The sequence below is a fragment of the Chelonoidis abingdonii genome, chromosome 1, assembly GCF_003597395.2.
Source record: "Chelonoidis abingdonii isolate Lonesome George chromosome 1, CheloAbing_2.0, whole genome shotgun sequence".
Taxonomy (NCBI): Eukaryota; Metazoa; Chordata; order Testudines; family Testudinidae; genus Chelonoidis; species Chelonoidis abingdonii.
Window position 1 is genome coordinate 150,654,810 of NC_133769.1, and position 25,036 is coordinate 150,679,845.

At 43.1% G+C, this 25,036-nt stretch overlaps 1 protein-coding gene across 12 annotated transcripts in view; it reads right to left on the reverse strand.

Annotated features, from left to right (window-relative positions):
- KEL (Kell metallo-endopeptidase (Kell blood group)) overlaps positions 1–24,522 on the reverse strand; it is a 33,372-nt gene extending 8,850 nt beyond the window's left edge. Inside the window, exons 1-15 of one of the 12 annotated variants that reach the window (XM_075071089.1) lie at positions 24,452–24,522; positions 24,012–24,215; positions 16,021–16,162; positions 14,127–14,330; positions 13,165–13,289; positions 12,113–12,259; positions 9,282–9,347; positions 6,183–6,371; positions 4,895–5,040; positions 4,318–4,444; positions 3,607–3,717; positions 2,093–2,191; positions 1,428–1,505; positions 813–916; positions 97–207 (exon numbers count right to left, since the gene is read on the reverse strand). In XM_075071089.1, coding sequence (XP_074927190.1) covers positions 97–207; positions 813–916; positions 1,428–1,505; positions 2,093–2,191; positions 3,607–3,717; positions 4,318–4,444; positions 4,895–5,040; positions 6,183–6,371; positions 9,282–9,347; positions 12,113–12,259; positions 13,165–13,289; positions 14,127–14,330; positions 16,021–16,162; positions 24,012–24,038 — 1,676 coding nt within the window. In that variant the 5' untranslated portion in view covers positions 24,039–24,215; positions 24,452–24,522. Of the gene's footprint in view, positions 1–96; positions 208–812; positions 917–1,427; positions 1,506–2,092; positions 2,192–3,606; positions 3,718–4,317; positions 4,445–4,894; positions 5,041–6,182; positions 6,372–9,281; positions 9,348–12,112; positions 12,260–13,164; positions 13,290–14,126; positions 14,389–15,972; positions 16,163–24,011; positions 24,314–24,451 lie in introns of those variants that run through there. The other 11 variants (XM_075071107.1, XM_075071093.1, XM_075071118.1 and 8 more) reach the window with 11 other exon arrangements.
- Between the last annotated feature and the right edge of the window lie 514 nt (positions 24,523–25,036).

Here is a 25,036-nt window from a genome sequence, read left to right on the forward strand (position 1 = left end):
CCCCCTTTTTGGCCTTTTGCAGTGAAACAGTGTGCTAGAAACACAGCATGCCAAAGGGGTGAGATTTATGCTGGTGGCATTGAAGCCCCTCAGTACCTGGGGAACTCAGTGTGGAAGAAGGGGCTGCGGAACATTCCCGCGGGGAAGACCACGGCGTGGTGCCTCAATGTGTAGTAGGAATGGACAGACCAAGGGAAGACCTCCCAACTAGAAGCAGAAAAAGAAAAGAGAGAGAACACCAACTATTAATGGCTTGGGACCTTCTCCTGATCTCTCTCCGTACTGGACCTTTGTGGGAATGGTGGTGAAAGAGAGAAAGAACTCCCCAGTGCAATCCCATACAGAGAGGAGGCAGAGTTAGAGGTTCACATTATTCAGAGCCTCATGTGTTCAATACAAACACTGTATCTGCCTTTATTTATTTATTAAGCACTTATCACTGCCATAGATAAGTTCCTTGAAAACATTAATGGATGTACCTCCACACACCACTGTCAGGTAAGCCACTGCTAGTAGCCTCATTTTACTGAGTGGCTAAAAGACTTGCTCAGGGTCATGCAGGTGGTATGTGGCAGAACTGGGAAATGAACCTTGCTTGTCTGACTTTCTGCTCAGTGCATTAACCACAAGAGCAACTTTCCTTCCCACTGTCTTGGCCCATTCCTATACTATATCTCAAATCTTCTTGTTTTTGTTGTATCTTCTTCTGTGTCCAGTCAGCTGCTCCTATACTTCCTCTCCACAGCCTATATACATCCTATAACCAGTCCCCTACCACACATCATTCCCACTACCTGTCAGCTGACACATACTTATCCTGCAGGTGGGGATGAAGGAGCCTCAGGGAGAAATTTTCCCTCACAGCCTTCAGGCAGGCCACCACATTGAGCAAAAAGGTATTGTCATGTATCTCCAGCTGAGGAAAGAGAGAGGCAATGAGAGCGAGTTTAAAAGGACACAGAAGAGAAAGCAAGAGCAAGAAAGAGATGAGAATCAGAAAGAGGATGGGGCAAAAGAGACAACACCAAACAGGGCAGAAAATGCGGTTAATAAAAAAATCAAACAATCAAATATTCTCTCTTTTCTCTCCCAACGCACAAAATCTCTAACCTAAGACGTGGAAAAGGACTGCAGGAGATATTATCACAAGCAAGGCAGAGTACGGCTTCTTTGGGGTATGAACTGTGCCACCCCCAACTTCTCCTGTCCCAACAGGAGGCAGAGTAGGCAAAGACACAAGAGCACTGACTGGACTTCCCAGCTTCTCCAGACCCAACCTCTTTCAAAACAAGACATTGGAGGGAAAGGAGAAGGTATGCTAATTGTATGGAGTATGCTCTGCTCCCTTAGCCTCCAGCAGAAGTTCCCCTTGGGTATGGAACAGGTATATTACCAGTAACAAGACAGGTATGTTTGCTGTAACTCACATCCTGGAATTCCCGGTCCATTTCAGGAGTTTGGAGGGTTCTGTCTGGATAGCCAATTTCCACCTGAAGCTTAGAAACCTTAAGTCATTAAAATAAAATAAAATAAAGTGAAATAAATAAAACACATAACCAAGAGGATTCCTTACATTTTGAATGTCCCTATAAAGTGTTTCAGGGCAGGGTAAGAAGGACTTATAAATGAGCTCTGTAAAAATAAGAGTTTCCTATTTGACTTCTCCAGGTAACACATCTCCCCTTGCTCTTCTCCTTTCCCAAGTCAGTGCCATAAGGCCAAATGCAACCCTGATATAAACAGCAGCTGCTCTAATGAAGCCTATGAAATTGCAGCTGCTTACACCAAGGCAGCTTTGTGCTTTTTTAGCTCCCTCCATGTGGCAGCTTGTTGGTGCTCATATATGTTGGCACATGTGCAGCTGTGGGTGGGCATGGGTAAACATACCTTTTCCATATATACATCAGGGTATGACCATGTGCATATGATGGTATATGTGTATCCACCTAGAAGTGTTGAGCAGGCATGTATAAAAGTGTCCATGTAGGATCATGTACACAAGAACACATGTCAAAGTATGTGCAGGTGCACATCCCTTCTCCACAGGCTTCTGGGACATAAGGACCCAGTGACCTGTGTCTTCCACACATGCCTTGTCCTTGGCCTCTTGTCGGGTCTGCTCATCCATCCACTCCACCTGATCCAGCCGACTGTTGAGGGCATCTCGGACCACAGAGAACATTTTCTCAGCCTGCCAAGAGGAAAGAGAGATACAGTCAGGGCTACAGAAAAGCAGTTGCTCCTTAGGAAATACCGTATCTGGCTCTGAGAGGAGAAGGGAGCAATCAAGGCCCATGTTTATTCAGTCCTGGGCTACTCTCTTTCTGTGCTCCACAAATTGAGCTACAACCCAGCCCTGGTAAGGATCCCTCTCTCCAAGGAGTGAGAAGTGAATTCATTCTTCACTTCCTTTCAGCCATGGGCTTGTCCCTGTACACTGCTCCCCTCACCCTGTCCTGTTCTCCTCATCTCCCCATTGCCTCTGCTTAGATGAGATGAGAACACAGTCCCTTGTTCATTCAGTCCTAGACTTCTCCTCTCCTAACATGGGATGGGATCTACTCTAGATTCTTTCCCTTTGTTTGAATTAAAGGAAAATTCAGGATGTATTTAGTTCAAGCTCCCTCTATTGTACAATCTGACCCTCCTCTCTGCTGATGGTGTCCGAGGGCGATTCAATCAAACAGTTCAGGGCTCCGCCACACGCATGTGCACACACACATACACTTCTCCCACAGTGGAACCTATAGTCTGCCCTGGAGGAAGCCCAGGAAGTTCACTTCACTGATGCCCTTACAAAGAAGATGAGTTCTGTCCTTTGACATGCTCTCCTGTGTCCTTCTTCCTTCTTTCTCTTCTCTGCTTCTTCATTGATCTTCCCTCTTAATGTCTCTCATTGTCCCATGTCCCTGGGTTATTTTTTCATGGCATTTTTCACACATTGCAAACCCTTTATAAATTCAATGCTTGTGCTAATAACCTTGGAACTGGAAATCTGATCCCTTAGCAAAAAGGTTCCCCTTCCCCAGAGTATGCAGACTTGTTTGTTGTTACTGACCCACTCAGAAGCCCTGGCATATTGGTTTGTTAATAAAGGATTGTTCACAAGTACTGGGTAATCCATGCTAGTTTTTTATCGTGAGATGGTTCATGAGTGCTTGAACTGCACTTACTAGGGCTGCCTGCACTAGTTTGTTCTTGTAGGGTCACATTTAAGTACTGGGCCTGCAAGCACAGGTTTGTTATTAGAAAATCACTCATGGGTATTGGGGCTGCAGGCACTGGTCTGTTATTGTAGGGTCCTGTATGAGTGCTGGGGCTGCACACAATAGTTTGTTTCAGTGTAGGATCATGCATGAGTACTGGGGGCCCCACTCTCTGCTTTGTTACTGAAGGGATGAGGCTAAGGACGGAGGTCCTAGTACTGACTATTTTAGCAATAAGTGTATTGATGCTCCAATAACCTACCTCATTCCCAAAGAATGATGGGACATTTGTAAGGGATAAGGAAGTGACCTGACCTTGATAGTGTATCAGGTGAGAATGGAAAGAGAAGAAGGAAATTCAGATGAGTTTGTGTTTGGGTGGGGGAAGAAGAATACCTACGAGTTCCTTTGTCTCTTGAGGGAAAATCTCTTGCACAATCATCTCCCCAAGGACAGGCTCAAAGAAGGTGCTGGTGTCACTCAGGCACTTCCTCCAGCGATGGGCCTGTACCTGGGAAAGAAGCAGAGAGAGAGAGAGAGAGAGAAACAAAGTTCCAGAGGAGGAAGGCAGAACAACACATAGAAAGAGAGAGGGACAGAGAAATATGTGTACATGTGTAGTAATGATCATAGCAAATAATCAAGAATTTAATTTATTTTACTTAGATTTTTATCAACCCTAAGAGGCTTTGAGCACTTCAGAAAACATGCCCATAGAACTCAAGGCTGGTTCATCCTCTTCGCTTCCACAAGTGGAGGGGACTCATATCCTGGTTGGAAGGGACAGAAAAGGGAAACCCGCCCATCTGTATATTGTTCTCCAACCCGTCTTTGTGGAAGTCTCTTAGTGTGGATTGGACTCCATGGGTGCAGCAGCAGGTACAGGGCTGGCTTCCTCCATAGCATCATCACTAGAGGAAAGTGCTAGGAAATATAAAGTAATGCTGCTCTCCTGGTCAGCATGTCCTTCCACTCTGTCCCTCCAACATGAGAAACTACTTCAAGGACTAGAGATCAGAGGCAGCAGCCAGGGGTGGGAGGGTGGCCATGGGAGCAGCGCATCTACAGAGCTGCCTTGGGAGCTGGGGGAACTGAAGGAAAGCTGACTCACCAACCCAGATTCCCCTGTCTTTCCATGCAGCTTTTCATATAGCTCCCTGCGTGCATCTTGGAACCGGCTGTCGAGGGCTGGGGAGAGGTTTCCAACCAGGCAGAGGATCATATAGATCTGTAGGACCCTGGGGAAAAGACACAAAGGAGCACATTTATAGGGATTAATATATAAGGATCACTTCAGCCAGTACTATATGAATCCATATCTTGGGTAAACTGTGGCAGCTGTTTAACTGCAAACAGCAATACCACTTAACAGCTGAAGACAAGGAGTGATTAACAGTACCTCTGCCTGGAACTGCAGGAAGAATTTAGTTTGGCAGAATATAATTGCCTGAGCTGGAACTGGGCCAGGAAACAGGTCAAAGCTTGCAGAAAGTGCCATAGGATCTTTAATGACTACAAGTAGGAAGAGCCTTGCTGCGTAACTCATTGAGCTTCTGCAGTGCCTTAGTGTTTCCTTGGCCATCTCCTGTATGAACACTGACTAAGTCCGTTTGGGTTTAGTTTGATACCTGAAGCTATCACAGCCTCCTCAAGGCACAATGGCTACAGTATCAGATATCAGCTCCTACCTCCCCTTCTGCCATTTTCCAATCATCCGCGACATGCCTTTCAAATAATCCATGTCATGCACTGCGATTGGCTGGGAGATGTTCAGCTGCACTGGATGGAAGGCTGCCTGGAGGCATGACAGCCAATCGATCGCGGGTGCCTTTTCCTAAAGGTAAAGCCAGACAGAAATGCTGAAATGTGACTTCCCAGCCTATCCCCAGGACTGAATGGGGAAAACAGGAATGTCTTCAGGGAGACTGAAGTGCTGGCACATGATGGCATATATCACATTGGTAGATGTGCACAATGCCCCTGTGCCATGTACATTGGCCAAACCAGACAGTCTCTACGCAAAAGAATAAATGGACACAAATCAGACATCAAGAATTGTAACTTCAAAAACCAGTAGGAGAACACTTCAATCCCCCTGGACACTCAATAACAGACTTAAAAGTGGCCACTCTTCAACAAAAAAAACTTCAGAAACAGACTTCAATGAGAAACTGCAGAACTGGAATTAATTTGCAAACTTGACACCATCAAATTAGGCCTCAGTAAAGACTGGGAGAGTCTGGGCCATTACAAAAAATATTTTTCACTCTCTTGATACTCACACCTTCTTGTCAACTGTTGGGAATGGGCCACATCCACCCTAATTGAATTGGCCTCATTAGCACTGACCCCCCACTTGGTAAGGCAACTCCCATCTTTTCATGTGCTGTATATTTAGACCTGCTTACTGTATTTTTCACTCCATGCATCTAATGAAGTGGGTTATAGCCCACGAAAGCTTATGCCCAAATAAATTTGTTAGTCTCTAAGGTACCATAAGGACTCCTCATTGTTTTTACTGATACAGTCTAACACGGCTACCCCTCTGAAACTGACAATTCAGTGGCAGAGGAGACTCTAAGAGGCAGGAGAGTGGCAATTTTGGCCAGGCTCCTGCAAGGGGTTCCACACATCCAGAGCTGGCTCTAACTTTTTTGCCACCCCAAGCAAAAAAAAAAAAAAAAAGGCAGTGCTGCTCTGCTGAAACACCCCCTCTCCCCAAGTGCCACCCTGCCCCGCCAAAACACCCCCCCACCCCGGAGTGCTGCCCTGCCCCGCTGAAACGAACAAACAAAAAAACCTAGAGCGCCACCCTGCCAAACCAAAAAAAAAAAACAACCCACCCTGAGCGCCCCCCCGCCACCCGAAGATTGGCTGCCCCTTACAAGGTGCCTCCTCAAGCACGTGCTTGGTCGGCTGGTGCCTGGAGCTGGCCCTGCACACATCTTCTCTCATCTGGAAGTTCAAGACACACACCTGCAGCTCCCTGATAGTGGTGTGATAGAACAGCATCCCTCTCTCCTGCCGTTCCTGCAGTGGAGTGACCTCCTTCTGGAGGTTGGAGATGAAGGACAAGGCAAAGGAGATGAAGGTGGAGGTAACATTCTGTGGCCCTCCCAATAGTGTCCCCAGCTTCATCAGGTATGAGAAATACACACGGACCACCTGTGATTTAAAACCCATCACCAGTAGAAGAGCTATGAGTTGGGATCTGCGCCTCTCACACACCCAGCCATTCACCTGGATCATCCCATCCAACCCTCAATCTTTCAGGGGTTGCCTCCCACCATCTCACCAACACAAACTACCCCTTTCATCCCAATGTTCCTGTGTATCTGCCTGGAGCAAGGTTTGCTGAATAGGACTGTTAGATCTGTGAACAAAACTGAATCATCAATGAGAAATAATAGTGTATAGTTCCCTCACACTTTACAAATGGTTAAAATATAGGGATCATTTTAGCACTGAAATGCAGCTACTTTTGGGCTGGGAGGAGGCAGCTGTTTAATCGCATGAAGCAGTAGTGAACAACAGTGAACAGTGTGATGCTGTCTTCCCTGGTGCCAGTTCAGGACAGGGCAGCAGGCTAATTCAGTCATATGTTAATAGAAATCAAAGGAATGTCAAAGGTATTGTAGTGTAATCAGGCCAATTCATTTGTGAACACACAGAGGAAATGTTAGTAGTATTGTCTTTGCTTATCTATAACCTGTTGATTGATATCACATTACATTATGTATATCTCTGTAACTAGATAACCCTAGATCAAAAGTGTTAGTGTTAAAATGAGAATGTATTTGATGTGTAAACTTCACAAAAACTAATGAAGGATTGTTATTTACTATTACATTACTTTTTACATTATGTATATCCCTCTAATTAAATTACCCATCAAACATGATTGGAGCCTTGGAAATGTAAATGAAGAAGAGTGCTAAAGTTAAAACAAGGGCCATTGTATTTGACAATGGAAATTCACTGGCCCATGTGGGTGAAGACATGCAGATGGCACTAAACTGGGAGGAGTGGTAGATGCGCTGGAAGGTAGGGATAGGATATAGAGGGACTAGACAAATTAGAGGATTAGGCCACAAGAAACCTGATGAGGTTCAACAAGGATAAGTGCAGAGTCCTTCACTTAGGATGGAAAAATCCCATTCACTGCTACAGACTAGGGACCAAATGGCTAGGAAGCAGTTCTACAGAAAAGGACCTAGGGGTTACAGTAGATGAGAAGCTGGATATGAGTCAACAGTGTGCCCTTGTTGCCAAGAAGGCTAACGGCATTTTGGGCTATCAAAGTAGGAGCATTGCCAGCAATCAAGGGACATGATCATTCCCCTCTATTCGGCATTGGTGAGGCCTCTTCTGGAGTTCTGTGTCCAGTTTTGGGCCCCACAGTACAAGAAGGATGTGGAAAAATTGGAAAGAGTCCAGCGGAGGGCAACAAAAATGTGTAGGGGGCTGGAGCACATGACTTATGAGGAGAGGCCGAGGGAACTGGGATTGTTTAGTTGCAGAAGAGAAGAATGAGGTGGGATTTGATAGCTGCTTTCAACTACCTGAAAGAGAGTTTCAAAGATCTAGAATGTTCTCAATGGTAGCAGACGACAGAACAAGGAGTAATGGTCTCAAGTTGCAGTGGGGGAGGTTTAGTTTGGATATTAGGAAAAACATTTTCACTAGTAGGGTGGTGAAGCACTGGAATGGGTTACCTAGGAAGATGGTGGAATCTCCTTCCTTAGAGGTTTTCAAGGCCAGGCTTGACAAAGCCCTGGCTGGGATGATTTAGTTGGGTATTGGTCCTGCTTTGAGCAGGGGGTTGGACTAGATGACTTCCTGAGGTCCCTTCCAACCTTGATATTCTGTGATTCTACGATTCAGATTGTCTTCTGTGAGCAGAAACTATAAATACCGATTCAAAGGAATAATCATCTCTGACTGTTTGGACTTTTGGATATTCTATGATTCTATGACTTTTACAGGGAAGATGCCAAAATGCAAAGTGGAGATCCCCAGAAACATCTGGGCTCCCTGAAAAGACTTTCGGGCAACTAGCAGTTTATTATATCAACTGCTATCATTTTGGACTTACAAACTTTGAGTCACCCGTTAATGTATTTTACCTGCTTTAACCTCTCATCAATTCTCATGCCTTTTCTTAGCTAATAAATCTTTAATTAGTTTACTAGAGAATTGGCTGCCAGAGTTTTCTTTGGTGTCAGATCCAGAGTACCAAATTGATCTGAGTAAGTGACTGATCCTTTGGGCTTCGGAGAAACCTAATGTGATGTGATTATTGGTTTATATAACCTTTTATCACGAAGTCCAGTTTGTCTGGGTGACAAGATAGACTGCAGTGGCTATGACTCTATGGTAAGACTAGCATAGTGATCCAGGAGTGCACATTTGTTACTGGCTTGGTGAAATCTAATTATAGAATACACCACCAGTTTGGGATGTCTGCCCTGTTTTCTGACAGTTCTGAGCCACTCCAGACAGTGAGACAAACAAAATGGAAACTTTGGTCAGAGATAGCAGACCAGACTCATGTTTCTACTTTGATTATCAGGGGATCTTAAACATCCACGGTGGGAAGACAGAACTTTGGTATTTAAGATCTCTTCTGAAAGACCCATAGTCAGTAAATTGCAGCCAATTCAGCTGATCCAGTTCAGAAAGATGAAGAAGATGAGATGACTAAATGGAATTCCAAGGGCTCTCATGTACATTAGAATGAAATGTATCATATTTTAACTAATGGGTTATAAAGTCCTAGTACAATCAGGACAAGTTTTTTGTAAGCCAAATTCCCCTTGACAAGCTAACACATTAAAAAACTGCAACATCCCCTTCCTACACCAGGACTTAAAAACCTGTTAGCTAAAAATGTTCCAAAAAACCGTCCATCCTGTCCTAGTGTGGACAAGCCCTGGAATAGTCCCATGATCTCATCAGACACTGAGCACACGTGATCACAACTCACAAACCATTCCAAATCAGGGAATATTTCAAAGTAGATCCCTGAACCCAGTAGGCATTTTTTTTGCCTAGCCCCAGCCTCTGACAGGGTACCTCGGGATAATTTGCTTTTTCATTGTAGTCACTCTCTGGTGGCATCTCAAACTCAGGATGGTCAATCTGAGGAAAGGAGCGAAGGAAAAACACTTAGTTAATGCCATAAATGCTAGAGATGGGGAAATAATTTATTCAATGACTTTTGTTTCTTTATCTGTTCAAGAATTTGTCTGCAAGCAGGTTATGATGGTCATAAACTGATTTTATTATTGGGAAGTGTTCCCTAAACAGTTCTAGGCTTAATTTTTGGTCTTCAGATCATTTTCAAGAATTTTGCCGTGAGTATTTGACATTTAAATTCAAGCTACATTTGTTAGTCTTCACTGGATACATGGTAAAGTGGTATTATTATTAGGGCCGTCGATTAATCACAGTTAACTCACGCGACTAACTCAAAAACTTAATTGTGATAAAAAAATTAATCACGATTAATCACAGTTTTAATTGCACTGTTAAACAATAGAATGCCAATTGAAATTTATTAAATATTTTGGATGTTTTTCTACACTTTCAATGATATCGATTTCAATTAAAATACAGAATACAAAGTGTACAGGGTTCACTTTGTATAATTTTGATTACAAATATTTGCACTGTAAAAATGATAGACAAAAGAAATAGTATTTTTCAGTTCACTTTATACAAGTACCGTAGTTCAATCTCTTTATCATGAAAGCGCAACTTATAAATGTAGATTTTTTTGTTACATAACTGCACTCAAAAACAAAACAATATATAACTTTAGAACCTACAAGTCTACTCAGTCCTACTTCTTCAGCCAATTGCTAAGACAAACAAGTTTGTTTATATTTACAGGAGATAATACTGCCCACTTCTTATTTACAACATCATCTGGAAGTGAGAACAGACGTTCGCATGGCACTTCCGTAGCCAGCATTCCATGGTATTTACATGACAGATATGCTAAACATTTGTATGTCCCTTCAAGCTTTGGCCACCATTTCAGAGGACATGCTTCCATGTTGATGGCACTCATTAAAAAAAATAATGTGTTAATTAAATTTGTGACGGAACTCCTTGCGGGAGAATTGTATGTCTCCTGCTCTCTGTTTTTACCGGAAGTCTGCTATATATTTCATGTTATAGCAGTCTCAGATGATGACTCAGCATGCTGTTCGTTTTAAGAACATTTTCACTGCAGATTTGACAAAATGCAAAGAACGTACCAATGTGAGATTTCTAAAAGTAGCTACAGCACTCAACCGAATGTTTAAGAATCTTAAGTGCCTTCCAAAAATCTGAGAGGGATGAAGTGTGCAGCATGATTTCAGAATTCTTAAAAGAGCAACACTCTGATGCGGAAACTATAGAACCCAAACCACCAAAAAAGAAAATAAACCTTCTGCTGGTAGCATCTGACTAAGATGATGAAAATGAACATCTGTTGGTCTACACTGCATTGGATTGTTATCAAGCAGAACTCATCATCAGTATGGACTAATGTCCACTGGAACGGTGGCTGAAGCATGAAGGAATATATGAATCTTTAGCACATCTGGCACATAAATATCTTGTAACACTGGCTACAATAGTGCCCTTTGAATGTCTGTTCTCACTTTCAAGTGAATAAGAAGCGTGCAGCATTATCTCCTGCAAATATAAACAAACTTGTTTGTCTGAGCGATTGGCTGAACAAGAAGTAGGACTGAGTGGACTTGTAGGTGCTAAAGTTTTACATTGTTTTATTATTTTTTGTGCATCAAATACTAGTTTAACTTTCATGATAAAGAGATTGCACTACAGTACTTGTATTAAGTGAATTGAAAAATACTATTTCTTTGCTTTTTACAGTGCAAATTTTTATAATTAAAAAACATAAAGTGAGCACTGCACACTTTGTATTCTGTGTTGTAATTGACATCAATATATTTGAAAATGTGAAAAAACAACATTTATATAAATAGTATTCTATTATTGTTTAACAGCGCAATTAATCGTGCAATTAATAGCAATTAATTTTAATTGCGCAATTAATCATGATTACTTTTTTAATCACTTGACAGCCCTAATAATTATTATTACATATAATACATAACAACAACAACTTATGAATTTTTATTTAAATGATGTCAAGAAACCCCATTTGAGACCAGGGACCCACTGTGCTATGCACATAACAAGAGCCAGTCCCTTCCAAGAGAGCTTACTATCTAACTAGACAAAGGCAGATAAAGGGTGAGAGAAAGGGAAATAACTTTATCTGCATGTGCTCACCCTAACCCACTCCCCATATGCTCAATTTCCAGAAATGAATGATAAAGATTATGTTATTGTTTTTAAAAAGTAATTATAGAATTAAGAAATGAGTGGAAAATGTAAGAAAATGAACTGATATTAAATAGCATCTGGTCTTCAGTCTCTGACAGACAAAGGCTTTAAAATATCCACAACATACCTCATTATGTAATATTACAAAACTGGAGCATGGAGGACGCCTTGGCCTCCCAGCTCATGAAGGCTGAGGACCAAAATAATTTAGCCCTTACATAGCTGGTGTTGGTTCAGTTCATGGAAGTGCCTAATCCTCTTCTAGTCTCACTGATCTAGTAGCATCAATGATATCCTGAGCAGTGAGTTCCATGCGTTAATTACACAGTGCATGGCAAAACAGCTCTTCTTGTTTATTTTAATTGCATAGATTTGCAGAGATCTTTTTAAGGAGCTAATGTGTTTTTAATACTCATAAAAGATATGTCTGATTTCCACTGCCTCTCCCAGTAGCTTAAGCAGTTATTTGATCCTAAAGGCCCACAGGTACCGCCCTGACCCTGTCCTTTCTGACTGCCATCTCCTGCTGATCCTTTCACCTGGATGATATTGGTGCTGGGGTCAGAAGAGTTGGGTCCCACATATGCTCTGAAGAAGGGGAAAGTATTGTATTTGCCCATGAGTATTTGCAGGGTCTGGTTAAAATCGGTCTGTTTCTCGGGGCCTGTGAAGTTCCAGCCACCAATCTGAGGAAATAGAGTGACAAACAGAGAGAACTTACATTGGTGGAAAGAGAAACGGGAACATCTGTTAGATACTGATTTCCAAATTTCTCTCTCCCCTGCCACCCCACGGAACATCATGAATATGACAGCCAAGGTTCAGGATCAGTACAAATAATGAAGAAGAATGGGAAGAACCCATGAAAATCTTCACACTTGTTGTGTGACCCTAAAGTGACCCTGTCACTTTATCTTTATGGAATGACATAAAATTGCCATACAGGGCAGAGCAGAGCAAGAGGATGAGAGGAAGTCACATGAGGGCCACGAGTGAGATAAGGAGGTAGAAGGGGATGAAAGGAAAGTGTCTACACTCAAGCAGGGCAGTTAGGGCTCATTTTTCATACTTGAGGATTTAAGTGCATTCCTTGGGCCGCAAAATTCCATCTGTTTTGCAGGGAGTTTCCTACCCTGCAGTCTGGATCTTACTGAATTATACTGAGTTCCTGTTAAGATGGGATGGGAGGAATTCTAAAACTGCAAGGCTACACGTGCCTGAATGGACATTAAGGTAATAAATATATATTCAGGGCCTGAAATCAGGCAGCCAAATATGAGTGTTGAGCCCATCATATCTATTAGGGAAATGCTGTTTGTGCCATGGAGTCTCGTCAGTTATAAATTAGGCTGTGACTCCTCATTTACAAATTTTGCTCATTCCATGGGCAGAAGCCACCAACTTGCCATCACTGACACCTTAGTCACCAATGACCTGGTGCTGGTAAGTGCTATAATGAAGGAGCAAATAATGAAGCAGATTATTACTCCCCCACCTCCTATTGTTTTCTATCCTTTTCCTGGTAGAACTCTGTTCTGAAGTGTAAGGGTATATATATGCTCAGAAATAGTACTGTGTGAACAATGATAACCTGATTTATAAGCTCCTTCAAGGGCTGAGCCCCTTCTGCTTCTATCTGTTGGGTATCCATGCAGGAGTGGTAGAACCGGATGGCTTTTTCCTTGGCTGAGCTTCCAACCCTGAGCTGTGGAACCTCTGAGAAAAGGAAAACACACAAAACACTAACGAGCCAAAAATTAAAGAAGACCAAGAAACAGCATCAGGTGAAGAGGTGGGGTTAGTAAAAGGTAATGTGCATCCTGAAGCAGGAACTACAGCTCGTTTGGTAATCCATGATGAAATGTAGCATACTGGAGCTGCATAGATAAACGCTGTGGTCACCAGTGCAAATCAAATCTGGATCTTCCACATTAAAAAGTACAACCCACAATCACCTAAACCAAAGTAGTAGCTTTAGCCGTGAGCAAGGAGGTTTCTGGTATAGTTTCTAGGGGCCCAGAGAGTCCAGGAAACAGAGGGATACAGTTACAAGTCAGCACTGGAGAATCCCAAGAGAGCTTTATGTTTCCATCTAGGATGGTTATAGCTCTGGTGGCAGTGACAGGGAGAAAACATGGGGGTGATTGTGTGTCATTGCATGATTGGTTGTATTGCTGCCCAATTGGTGTGGCTACTTCCACTGTGGTGATGATGTGAGATGGCAGGAAAATGATTTGGACTTAAGGGGCTGAAATGAGAGACCATGTGGTTGTTACTGTGGCTATGGTGACTGAAATGGTTTGGTCATTTTCTGGGGAAGTTTGTAGTGATACACGTTGGTGGTTGTGGTGACAGGGGGATGGTGTTATTCCCATTGGTGTGGTCCCATACTGGTAGATGCTGGAGTTCATTGTTGTGGTTGTAGTGACAGAGAGGTAACAGGGGTTGGGTTTGGTCCCTGTTGGGAGCGGCTGCACTGTTGTATGTTAGCAATCAGAGCTCTGACTGAAGAGCATGCTGGCAGTACACACACCATCCATCTCCACTCCCTACCTAAGAGCCTCTTCAGGATCAGCTGGTTTTCTTCCAGCAGGACATCAAACACATTTGATGACTCCATAGTCCCTGTGCGCAAGTGGTTGGCTTCCCAGTTGCCACAGGCGTAGCCATAAAAATCCTCACAGGGGTCTATGGTGGCATTTCTCACCTCCAGGAGTCTGGCCAGTAGCGTGAGACACTCCTTGGTGTCACAAGGTTCTGAGGAAGAAGCAAAGACAGGAGCCATAATTAGCAGAGTGAAGGAAATTCAAGACAACTGTATGACAATATAGGAGAGAGGTTATTTTGACGTTTTATTTGTGGTAAAAATTCTATGCTTTTGACATAGTGTTGGATTCTTTGAAAAACTATTGCTGAACAGAGGATAAAGTGTATCCTATGTTTGACTTTATGGATGGATGTCAATAAGTACCAATTAAGGGAAGCCATTAAAATAAAGGATGAATGGTCACCCCAGGGAGAAAGTCCAATCTTGGCATAACCCAAACGGCCACAAAGCTGATTATCAACAAATTTCTCCTTCTATTTTCATCTTCTTACCACATTCCCTGTGTGTCAGTGGCTGTTTGGCCAAGTAATGACCCCAAGGGAATATGATAACCACTACAAGGTTAGGAAGGGTGTAAACACCAGAAAGGAAGAAAAGGGCATAGCTACAGGAAAAGAGCTAAACCTGAACAATGATATATCAGGAAGCATTTTTCAAAAGTGAAATCTATCAGACCTGTTCTACAAAGGAAAGTTGCACCAGTCCAACTTATGTTAATTTAAAAACTGATTTAATTAAGCCCATGTAAACTCCTGGGCAGACACTCTTACTTTGTTTTAGGAGTGGTTTGTGTTGGTTTCCAGTTAAGTCAGTTTTTCCTGAAATAAGCCACTTTTCAGTCAAAATAATAATACATCTTTAGTTAAACCCTTGGAAGTTTATGTCTAGACAAGGCCACAGGCTGCGGCTTTATGTCTCGAGGTGAAGGATGGAAGGACCATTGTCTGAGACATAGGAAACTGGCCTAATCAAAGTCCTGGCTCAGACCCTCACTGGTTGGTATGATATATGTGGGAAAAGGTGGGAGGTAGAGAAGATCTGAACTAATACAGCCCTTCTGTCTCGAACTTCTAGGGGTCTATAGTCAGGGGCTCCCCAACCCTCACACATGGGGAAAGGACAAGAGAGGAGTTAAAGGGAAATGCCAGCTAAGGCGAAAATAAGTAAACTGAGGAAGAAGATGTATATGACTTGGCCTCTTCATATTTATAGATCCTTATAGCAGAGAGCTGTTTAGTGGTTAGAAAAGTGGACTGATTGTGGATCTGTATTCCTGGGCTCTATTTCCAGCTCTGCCACTGACAGGAACTCTCTAATTGTCTTATTAATACAAGGATTCCATTGGTTGGACCTGTGAAAACTAGGATGGGTCTATGAATTCAGGGATGGAAAGGAAGGGCAATTCCCAGCCCCAACCCCAAATTCTAGACTTATCCACATTTCTGCTGGGTCACCTACAGACAGACCAATACTGCTCAGGAATACAGAAGCTGTGAGTAAGAAGGAGGGGATGAGAGTACTGTAATATAATAGCTTTTAGAAAGTGAAGTGCTGCTCTTCATGGAAGCTGGGCCACGCCACACTAGGTTGGCAGGAAGCTTGGGAGTGAGGAGATCTCCACATGGCAAGGAAGGCTTGGAAAGGGGTAGGGCAATATCTCTTTATTAGAATATATTTACTTCAGACAATTATGTTTTCCTAAGACTTAGGAATCGTCCAGGGCCTGGACCTCATATAGATGCTCAGCCCAAAAGATAATTAAGGGAGAGGAGAGAGAGGAAGGGGTCTCACTGATGGGTCAGATGTGAGGGAAGGGAGAAAGACTGTCATGTCTTGTACCCAGGCCCTGGTGTAGGATGGTGTAGGCAAGAAGCAATGCAAACCCAAGGACTGTGCTGAGCATGAGAGCACACAGGAGCAGGCTCTTCCCCCGGAGACATCTTCTGTTCTTTGCAGCCTCTCTTGGATCCTCCTCACAGGGCTGAAAAGGGGAAATTAGGAAAAGAGAGGAGATGAAGAGAGAGACATTCCTATTAAAGTTATGCCTGGTAACATGCCTCCCAGCTCTACCCATTCTACTAATATTGACACAGGAGAGCTGGCTACCAGAGACATTAGTAATTGTACCAGTTCCCCATTTGCTTCTATCCATGCCTTGCAGAACCCTCAACACCAGTTTCTGCACCTCTTCCTTACCAGCTGCAGCGAACCTTCCCTTTCTTTCCATTTAGCTGACCCCCCAATTCCTCCCGAAAAATCATGGCACTAACATGCTGCTAACCCATTGTTCATTCTGCCTGTATGTTACCCCCCTACCCCACCCTGTGTCTCTCCCATCTGTTCAGACTGTAAGGTCTTCCGGGCAGGGACCATCTGCTGCTTTCTGTTTGTGCAGCACAATGGGGGCCCAATCTTGGTTGGCCTTAGGCACTACTGCCATAAACATGATTAATAATAAACAATAATCATAATAAAATCAGGGAAAATTTAAGAACAGAAAACCCAGGCAGGGAAGGAGGAATGTGGAGATGGTACAGAAAGAGAAGGATGCATCGGTGCAGGATACAAAGCTTTCTCAAGGGCTGATCTGAGAGCGTGGAATGGACTCCTCCAGAAACTAAGGACCATCCCAAACCTCATCACTTTCTGCTTCAAGTGCAAGGTGTACTTATTCAGCCTGCCTTCTTTACCATAAACACAGAGCCATAGGTATATTTAAGCAACAACAACGACAACACAAAACTAAACTAAACGTTCTACCAAACTGAACACTCTCATGCAACACTCTTTTCCCCATGGGAGAGTATGAGAGAACTAAGCAGACATGACAGACATTAGTGATGCTGCTTAATGCACTACTGGAAGGTGCTCATACATCTGCTGGAGGCTGCTCATACACTACAGTGATGAGCGTGATAAGATCCTATACAGAGCTGAATAGAATAAAAGGAGAAGAGCAAAAAGCAGTATTACAGCCCCAGATCCATAAAGGTATTGAGGCTTCTAACTTCCATGATTTCAATGGAATTTAGGAACCTGCCTCAACATTTTTATGGATCTGGGCCATAACGCTTAGCACACCTAGTATTTTACATCCTTGAAAGGCAGCACAATTGTTAATGTGGGATTTTCAAAGACAGACATTCCAGTACTTGATCCTGCTAGTGAAGGCAGGGGGCTGGACTCAATGACCTTTCGGGGTCCCGTCCAGTTCTATGACATAGGTATATCGCCATATATTATATTATATTGTATTATTATTATATTAGGTGCCCATTTCCCACTGGCTTTCAATGAGTGCATAACTATGCCTTTGAAAATCTGTCCCCAACTAATTAAGGCAGGATTTAGAATAGGAGAAAGGAAATCAAATAGACAGAAGCTGGACCTACACAGCACAGAAAACATAGAAAGTGACCAGACAGAATACAACAAAGGGAGAAAAATGGTTTTCTTCCACCCTTTGATCCCACTGTGATGGAAACACACACTGAGTTTTACTCTGAAAGTGAAAACAGTCTCAGGGAAGGGGTGGAAAGGGAGGGAGAATTTGCATGGCTTAAGAACAGAGAGGAGTGAGTACCCTTTTCTTCTGTGTGCAGCTTCTTCACTCCCTCCAAAACCATTCCTTGTGCCCCCTCTTTACCCCTATAATATGCTTCCCTGTTTTTCAAGTTGGCAGCCTGATTACAAGGTGTTCAAAATCCTGGATTACCCTGGTCTTGTGCTCTTTGAACGATATATCTAGATCTAGACTTAGATCTAGATCTTCTCCTCAGATGCTTAAAGCTGTGGTATAAGAAGATAGGAAGGAGCAAGATGTGACTTTTCATTTCCTGTGGAAGCTATGATTCAAAGCATACTTCTGCACAAACAGTGTACTAATATTTTCCTTATTAAATAATGCCTCCATTAAATAGCAGTGATTAAAACAAAGAAATAAGCAAGCAAACAAACAAAAACAGACATTTAGAGTGCTCCCTCCAAATCCACAATTCTGAACAATGCAAGGAGGCTGAGATTTTAGGTTCTGTGCAATGAGGGACATGACAAGAACAAATGTTCCTAAACCACTTCATATTTCCTAAACAACAGCCTTTGGATTCAGCTTATCTGTTTTTGATGTTGGGTTTGAAGGAATGACATTTAACTTTTGAAATAACAGTGTCTTGGATCTGCTTGGAAGAACAGTGATCTCCTCCCTTAGTGCTGTTGGAAGAAGATACAGAGTGGGAGAATGCCTCCTCTGCCTTTCATGGCTCGATACACATGGCCCAACACAAACTAACTAACCTTGACCATAGCTCTGGGGGACTGTAGGGAGGAAGGGGTGCCACTGATCTACAGAATTTTTCACATAGTCTCTGGTTTCAGTCTGGTCACAGCTCAGGTAGGTCAGGCTACTCAAAGGGATTTGGCAATGGGATATGGAGGCTTTTATATCTTATTTCAATCTGGCCTGAAGTTGTGGGGTGCAAGACAGTTGGATGGCTTACATGAGACTGAGGAATGGGATATCAAGCCTATCATGTGCAGGTTGCCCCTTCCAACCTGGCCTCAGGTAAAAGAGGAGTAAGAGGGTAAACTGGCTGTATGGTTGGAGGAAATTGAGGAAGAAGATAGAGAGCCTTTTACCTCCAAGCCATCACTAGCTTCAATTCATGAAGGAGTGTGGAGTCTGAGGGTACGTCTACACTGCACGATTATTTCGAATTAGCTTAAACCGATATTACAAAACAGATCTAATAAAATCGGTTTAGCGCGTCCACAGTGGGATCCGAAATCAGTTTTTGATCCAGGTCCAAGCTACCATCGATTTCAGGAACGGTGCACTGTGGTAGCTGTCCTCAGCTATCCCATAGTTCCCACTTCCGCGTTGAGAGCACAGTGCCTGATGGGCAGAAAACATTCCCGGGGGTGCTGGGTACAGCCTCACCCTCCCTTTGTGAAGGCAGCAGACAACCTTTGCGCCTTTTTCGCGGAGTGCATTGAGCAAACGCCATAAGCACAGCAATCTTCCTTTTTTTCACGTGGGGGGGGGGATAAACTGAGGAGCTGTTCCCTGACACGCCAGACACTGTGTTTGAAACCTACAGACATTGGAGCTCAGCCAAGAATGCAAATAATTTTCAGAGACTGCTGTGGACTGTGGGATAGCTGGAGTCCTCAGTACCCCCTCCCTCCTTTCATAGTGTCCATTTGAGTCTCTGGCTTCCCGTTACGCTTGTCACGCAGCGCTATGTATCCTGGAGTTTTTATTCAAACGCTTTGGCGTTTCGTGTTCTGTAACGGAGCTGGATACAACAGATTTGTCTCCCCATACAGCGATCAGACCTAGTATCTCCCGTACGGCTATGCTGGAGCTCTTTTCGATTTCAGACTGATCGCCAGCCGTGCTGATCAGAGCTCCACGCTGGGCAAGCAGGAAATGTAATTCAAAAGTTCGCGGGGCTTTTCCTGTTTACCTGCCCGCTGCATCTGAGTTCAAAATTGCTGTCCAGAGCGGTCAGTGCTGCACTCTGGGATGCCGCGCCGGAGGCCAATAACGTCGATTTTCCGTACACACGAACCCTATCGAGTTTCGCGTAATCGAATTTAGCACTACTCCTCTCGTTTGGGAGGAGTTCCGAAATCGATTTAAGGAGCCGTTTAACTCGATATTAATGACGACGTTGTGTGAACGGATACAGCGTTAAATCGGTATATCGGCCATTAAACCGATTTAAAGTCGCAGTGTAGACCTGGCCTGAATGGTTTACAGGAGACTGAGGAGTGGATCAGCATTTCCAGTGCTTCTCCATATTGTGGGGACTGGATATTCCAGGGTAGGGGATGGACATGAGCGAGGGGTATGGACCCTGTCATTTATAGGTTACATATACTAATACAGATAGGATTACCAGGCATCCAGTTTTCAGCCAGAACACCCGATCAAAAAGGGACCCTGGCGGCTCTGGTCAGCACTGCTGACTAGGCCGTTAAAAGTCCAGTTGGTGGCACAGCAGGGCTAAGCCAGGCTCCAGTGTCAATAAAAGCAGATCTCCCCAAAGCTCTGCTTTCTTCATGAGCTCCTCACAGAATAAATGGCCAAATTCAAATTTTCTGTTTCAGTCTTTATGGTTAGACACAGAATTAAGCAAGCCAAGTAATCAACTGGGCAGATACTGAAAAAAAATGGGTTTAATTAAAATATTTTTTATGAATAAACATATAAATAAATATATCATTGCTGATAACTTGTTTGTTTAGAAAAATTTCTAAACAAAAATGTTAAAATATCTAAAACTTTTAAAATGTTTGAATTTTTTATTTCAAAATAGTTAGAAATTTCTCAGTTTCTATTTTACTTACTTCCCAACTTTCTTCCCCTGAAAAAGGGGGATGGGAAATGTAAAGAAGTTAGAGAAATAATGGGAAAAACCCACTATCTCTTATTTAAATTATTCTCTACAGGAAATGTATGAAAATAAGTGTATATATAGTGAGAGAAAATCCTCCCCCCCCCACACACACGTTTTTACACTCCCTTATCTTTTTAAAAAATGTGCCGGAGTAAAAATTGATACAAGTGGGAGGGGATCCAGAAATTCAAAACACATTTTTTTCAAAATTAATTTTCTTTTCCCTTTTTTTAAAAATTGAAAACAATGTGAAAAAAATTTAACAAAACAAAATAGTTCATTTTCTTTTTAATTTTTTTTGCTGAATCTTTAACCACAATTTCAACCAGTGCAGTGCTAGAAAACATCTTTGGCTGTCTCCATAGATGTCTAATCAGGAACTATGAAAATGTTAGTCTGGACAGTTAATCCTGGGAAAGAAGAAATCAGAGCTTTTTCAACAGCTGGCTCAAGAGATAGAATTCACTTCCCATGAAAAACAAGCTCAGAGCTCACAGCTCTTAAAGCAAAGTATCAAACTTGCTTCTTCAGCTGATCTTTCCCCACACCTGCAATAAAGGGGATGATAGAGGAGGAGAGGAAATTGCTGGAAAAAACAACCCAGAGTGTCTAAGGAAGAGGCTTTTGTCTTGTGGTGATGATAATTTTGTAAGGTGCTCAGATACTGAAGTGCTAAATGTGGGAGAAATTCTTGGTGATTGGAGGGAGGAGAGAGAGAGAGAATCGGCATCTTAAGCAAAGATATATCTAGAGGTGAACAAAGCAAGGAGACAATTTTCTAAGAATATTAGCATGAAGTGGAAACTGTACTTCGACTCAACCATGTTCACAATCCTATTTGCTTTCCACGAATATTCAGGCACTGAAGTTTTACGAACACCAATTCTTGCCAAATTTTCCATTTCAGCCTAAATGCTTGAATAGTCACTGGAAGCTAATTTCTAACGTATTATTTGAGAGTACAATACACAACTTGGAATTTACAGTGTGTAGGTTAATTACATAAGTCACCCACTCAGGGATGTGAACCATGTGACTTATAAACTAAGAGGACATGAACTGAGACTGTTACAGTTAGAGCTAGTAGAATTATTTGTTGCAAATAAAATCTCCAAATAATGTACCCCTTTTTCTGTTTGTGACAAATTTCTGCCTATGCATTCACTGGGCCTGGTTCTCCATTGTCATTAACATTTACACTTGTGCAAAAGGAGGGCAAAGCAGGTGTAAAACACTACCAACACAGAATGGTAGCATTGTATATCTAATTGGCACTCAGTTAGTACGGGTGTAAATGATTAAACAAAAGGTGCAAGACAGCGGAGAATCAGGGCTATTATTTGTAAGTATTCTCTAAATAACTTGAATGAATTGTTTTCAGCCACTGGGTTGTTCACAAACTGTTCACTTTGACCATTTGCTATTCAGTGGGCCTGAGGTGTGATTTGCCATGGTAATCACAAGCAGGGGAGGATGTAGTCTCCCAATTCAATGGGTGCAAATTGCCGCCTCCTCCTGGCCCTACTGAGGGAGCACTGGCCACAAGCAGCAGCACCCTTCACCTCAGCACTACAATCCTAATACTGTCACAAGGTAGATGGGAGATCCCAGGGAGCGGTGGGTGAAGTGGGTAGGTTGGAGAACAAGCCTGCCTCACACTCACCCCCCCGAGCAGAGGTTCCTGTCTGTTGGGGCTCTGCCCGGCTCCCTGCTCCAGGCATTGTGACCTGGCACTGAGGGTCTCACTACCATTCAAATTTGGCCCAGTCCCCCTTCCATCATGACGGAGGAGTGGCTGATCCAAATCTGAGTGGCGTTGCAACCTGGTGCGCAGGGTCCCAACATCACTCACTCAAATTTGGGCTGAACACCCCTCCGTCATAGTGAAGGAGTGACTGGGCAAAACCTGGGATGGGGGCCATGTGCAAGTGAATCCAGTGCACCTTGGTTAATCTGGGCCTGATTTCTGTGGGTGTACTTGCACCCAGGACCTCCACTAAAACCCAGTCACGTGCTATTATTATTTATGCTCCCAGATTTGGAGCCCCAATCCAGCAAAATACTTTAGCACGTGCTTAAATCCATCTCTGTTTAACAAGGCACTTAATCACGTGCATAAATCCATGGAAAACCAATGGGATTGAAGGACATATTGAAAGTGAAGTACATACTAAAGTGCTTTGCCAAATAGAGATGGTTTGCTGAACCCTGGCCTGGAAGACTGAAAAGTGTGAAGAATAAAAACAGCCAATAAAAAACTAAAATAATGAATGACACTTACTCTTGTTCTTATGAGAATATGGGTATTTGTCTGTAAAAGAGCCATTCCCCAAATACACATGCCTCATTTGCCTGAACAGAAGATAAAAATGGGTATGAACACGAACAAATGGAACAGCCATTCAGAATACAAACAAAGGCTTATGAACTCTGTCTTTTGCTGTATTCAACAGCTTAATTATAATCTAACAGATATTTTGAAAATAATGTTATGTTGATTAGTTACATAACTCATATGGTATAGTTTCTGTTCCATTTGGATCTTATATATTTAACCAAATTAGCACGACTTGGCAAATGTACATTTGATTATAAATTTGCAGTTATGTTGATTAATTACATAAGACATCTAGTCAGGAAAGAGAAACAAAAACACATGACATATAATTAGGCAGTACATGTGATTTTCAATTTGCAAATATTTCCAATTGAAGAATGATCTCCATGCTAAAAAAAAATGTTGCAAAAAATTGCCAATAATTCTGAATAAAGAGGTCATCTGGAATTCTGAAATTTGTGTGTGGACAATTTGTGGATACTATAGAAAAAGGAAAATCATCAGATACATTATTTGTTGCAAATTGTTCACTGAGGTCTCAGCATAACCTAAATATGGCCATCAATGGGAACTGGTTTTCTGAAACCTTTAACTGTGGACAGCAATTCCAAGACAAAGCTGCCCACTGAGATGACTCTGAATTGTACCTGGTTCTAGCAGCAGTTACCAATTGGAATAGCGCAAAATGAGCCTCCCCCTGCAATTCACTCACTCTGACACAGAGATATGGAAAGAAAGACTCTTAGAGACAAATGTGGGCAAAGCAGGGGATACAGATAAATATAGAGACAGAAAACTCTGATATCTTGTCTCACCGGCAGCAGGGAGGGGGAGCCAGGAGTTATCTATGTGTACGTTAGGCAAGTCCAAACGAAGTTGAAACTCAAACTTCATAGATCCCCCTGCTGGAACCTGAACCCCTAGTGTTGGGCCCTGTGAAAGTTCTTTTATACCCTAACTCTCAAGTGCAATTGAGTCCGGCTGTTCAACCCCCTTCGGGCACAGGGCAGGATAAGAGTGAAAGAGAGTCATAGAGAGGGAGCACAACTGAGTTACATGATATGAGTAGGGGATTAGAATTCTTTCCCTACCTGCTGAGGAGTCCTTGTGCCATTCATTGTGGAGACTCTCCTGCTCCCTGTGTGGTTACTGCTGCTGCTAGGTTGTCTATGCCCTACTCGTGCCCAAGGGCTGATAAAAAACACAGTTCAGATCACAGACAGTCTCTCCTTCCCACCTTGGCTGAGTGCTCAGAAGAGGAGGAGGAGATGGGGAAAAGAGCTCTGAAAAACACCCTTAAAGAAAACAGGAGGCAGAGAGGAGAGATATGGATACATTTCTGCAGCTCCCCGCCCACCTTCTCCTCCTGACACTCCTTCCTCCCCTGACAGTGCATTTTTGCTTTCTACTTCCCTTTGGGAGAGCAAAGTTCGACCACAGTCTGAGTCACCCTGTGCACCTGCCCCCTCCCTACCATGCCAGGAACCCATGTTGGTCACAAATATGCAATTCTTTCCCCCGGCCAACTCACCACTTTTTCCTTCCTACCCCAGCTGACCTGCTGTTCCTTGCACTCCACATGCCTGCTCTGATATTCAAACTGCCTGTTTGAACCTGCTGTTCTGGGCCCTGAGGCCTTTTCTAACCTCCAAGATAATGAGAGTTACAGATTCTGGTGCTCCTCCTCCCGCAGAAGGTGCAAAAATCCACGTGTGCTTCTCCTGCTGCTTCTACAACAGCACCAAATTCTATTTCCAGCAGGAACAGAAATGGAATTCTGATTCTCTTCCTTCTGCACCCAGAATCCATTCCAGGGTGTCAGGTACACCCCGTGTGCATTCCAGCTTGGTACAAAATAGCAGCAGCCCACTTCCCTGAAGACCCTTCCTGGGAAGATTTAAGAGGTGTGGTTCCTCCACTTCGAGAAACCAGCTGGTGGTCCCTTGAAGGTTTCATGACTGGGGTGGGAGTCTAGGTTACTTCCCCCAGGACCCCTAAAGCTTAGTGACAGGAAGGACAGTTACAGAGGGGTGGCTGGGACCTATTTGGATGGTGAGAATTTACAGAAAGGTTAGACCTGAGCAGAGGTTCAGGGCAGGGTCCTCCCTCACCACTC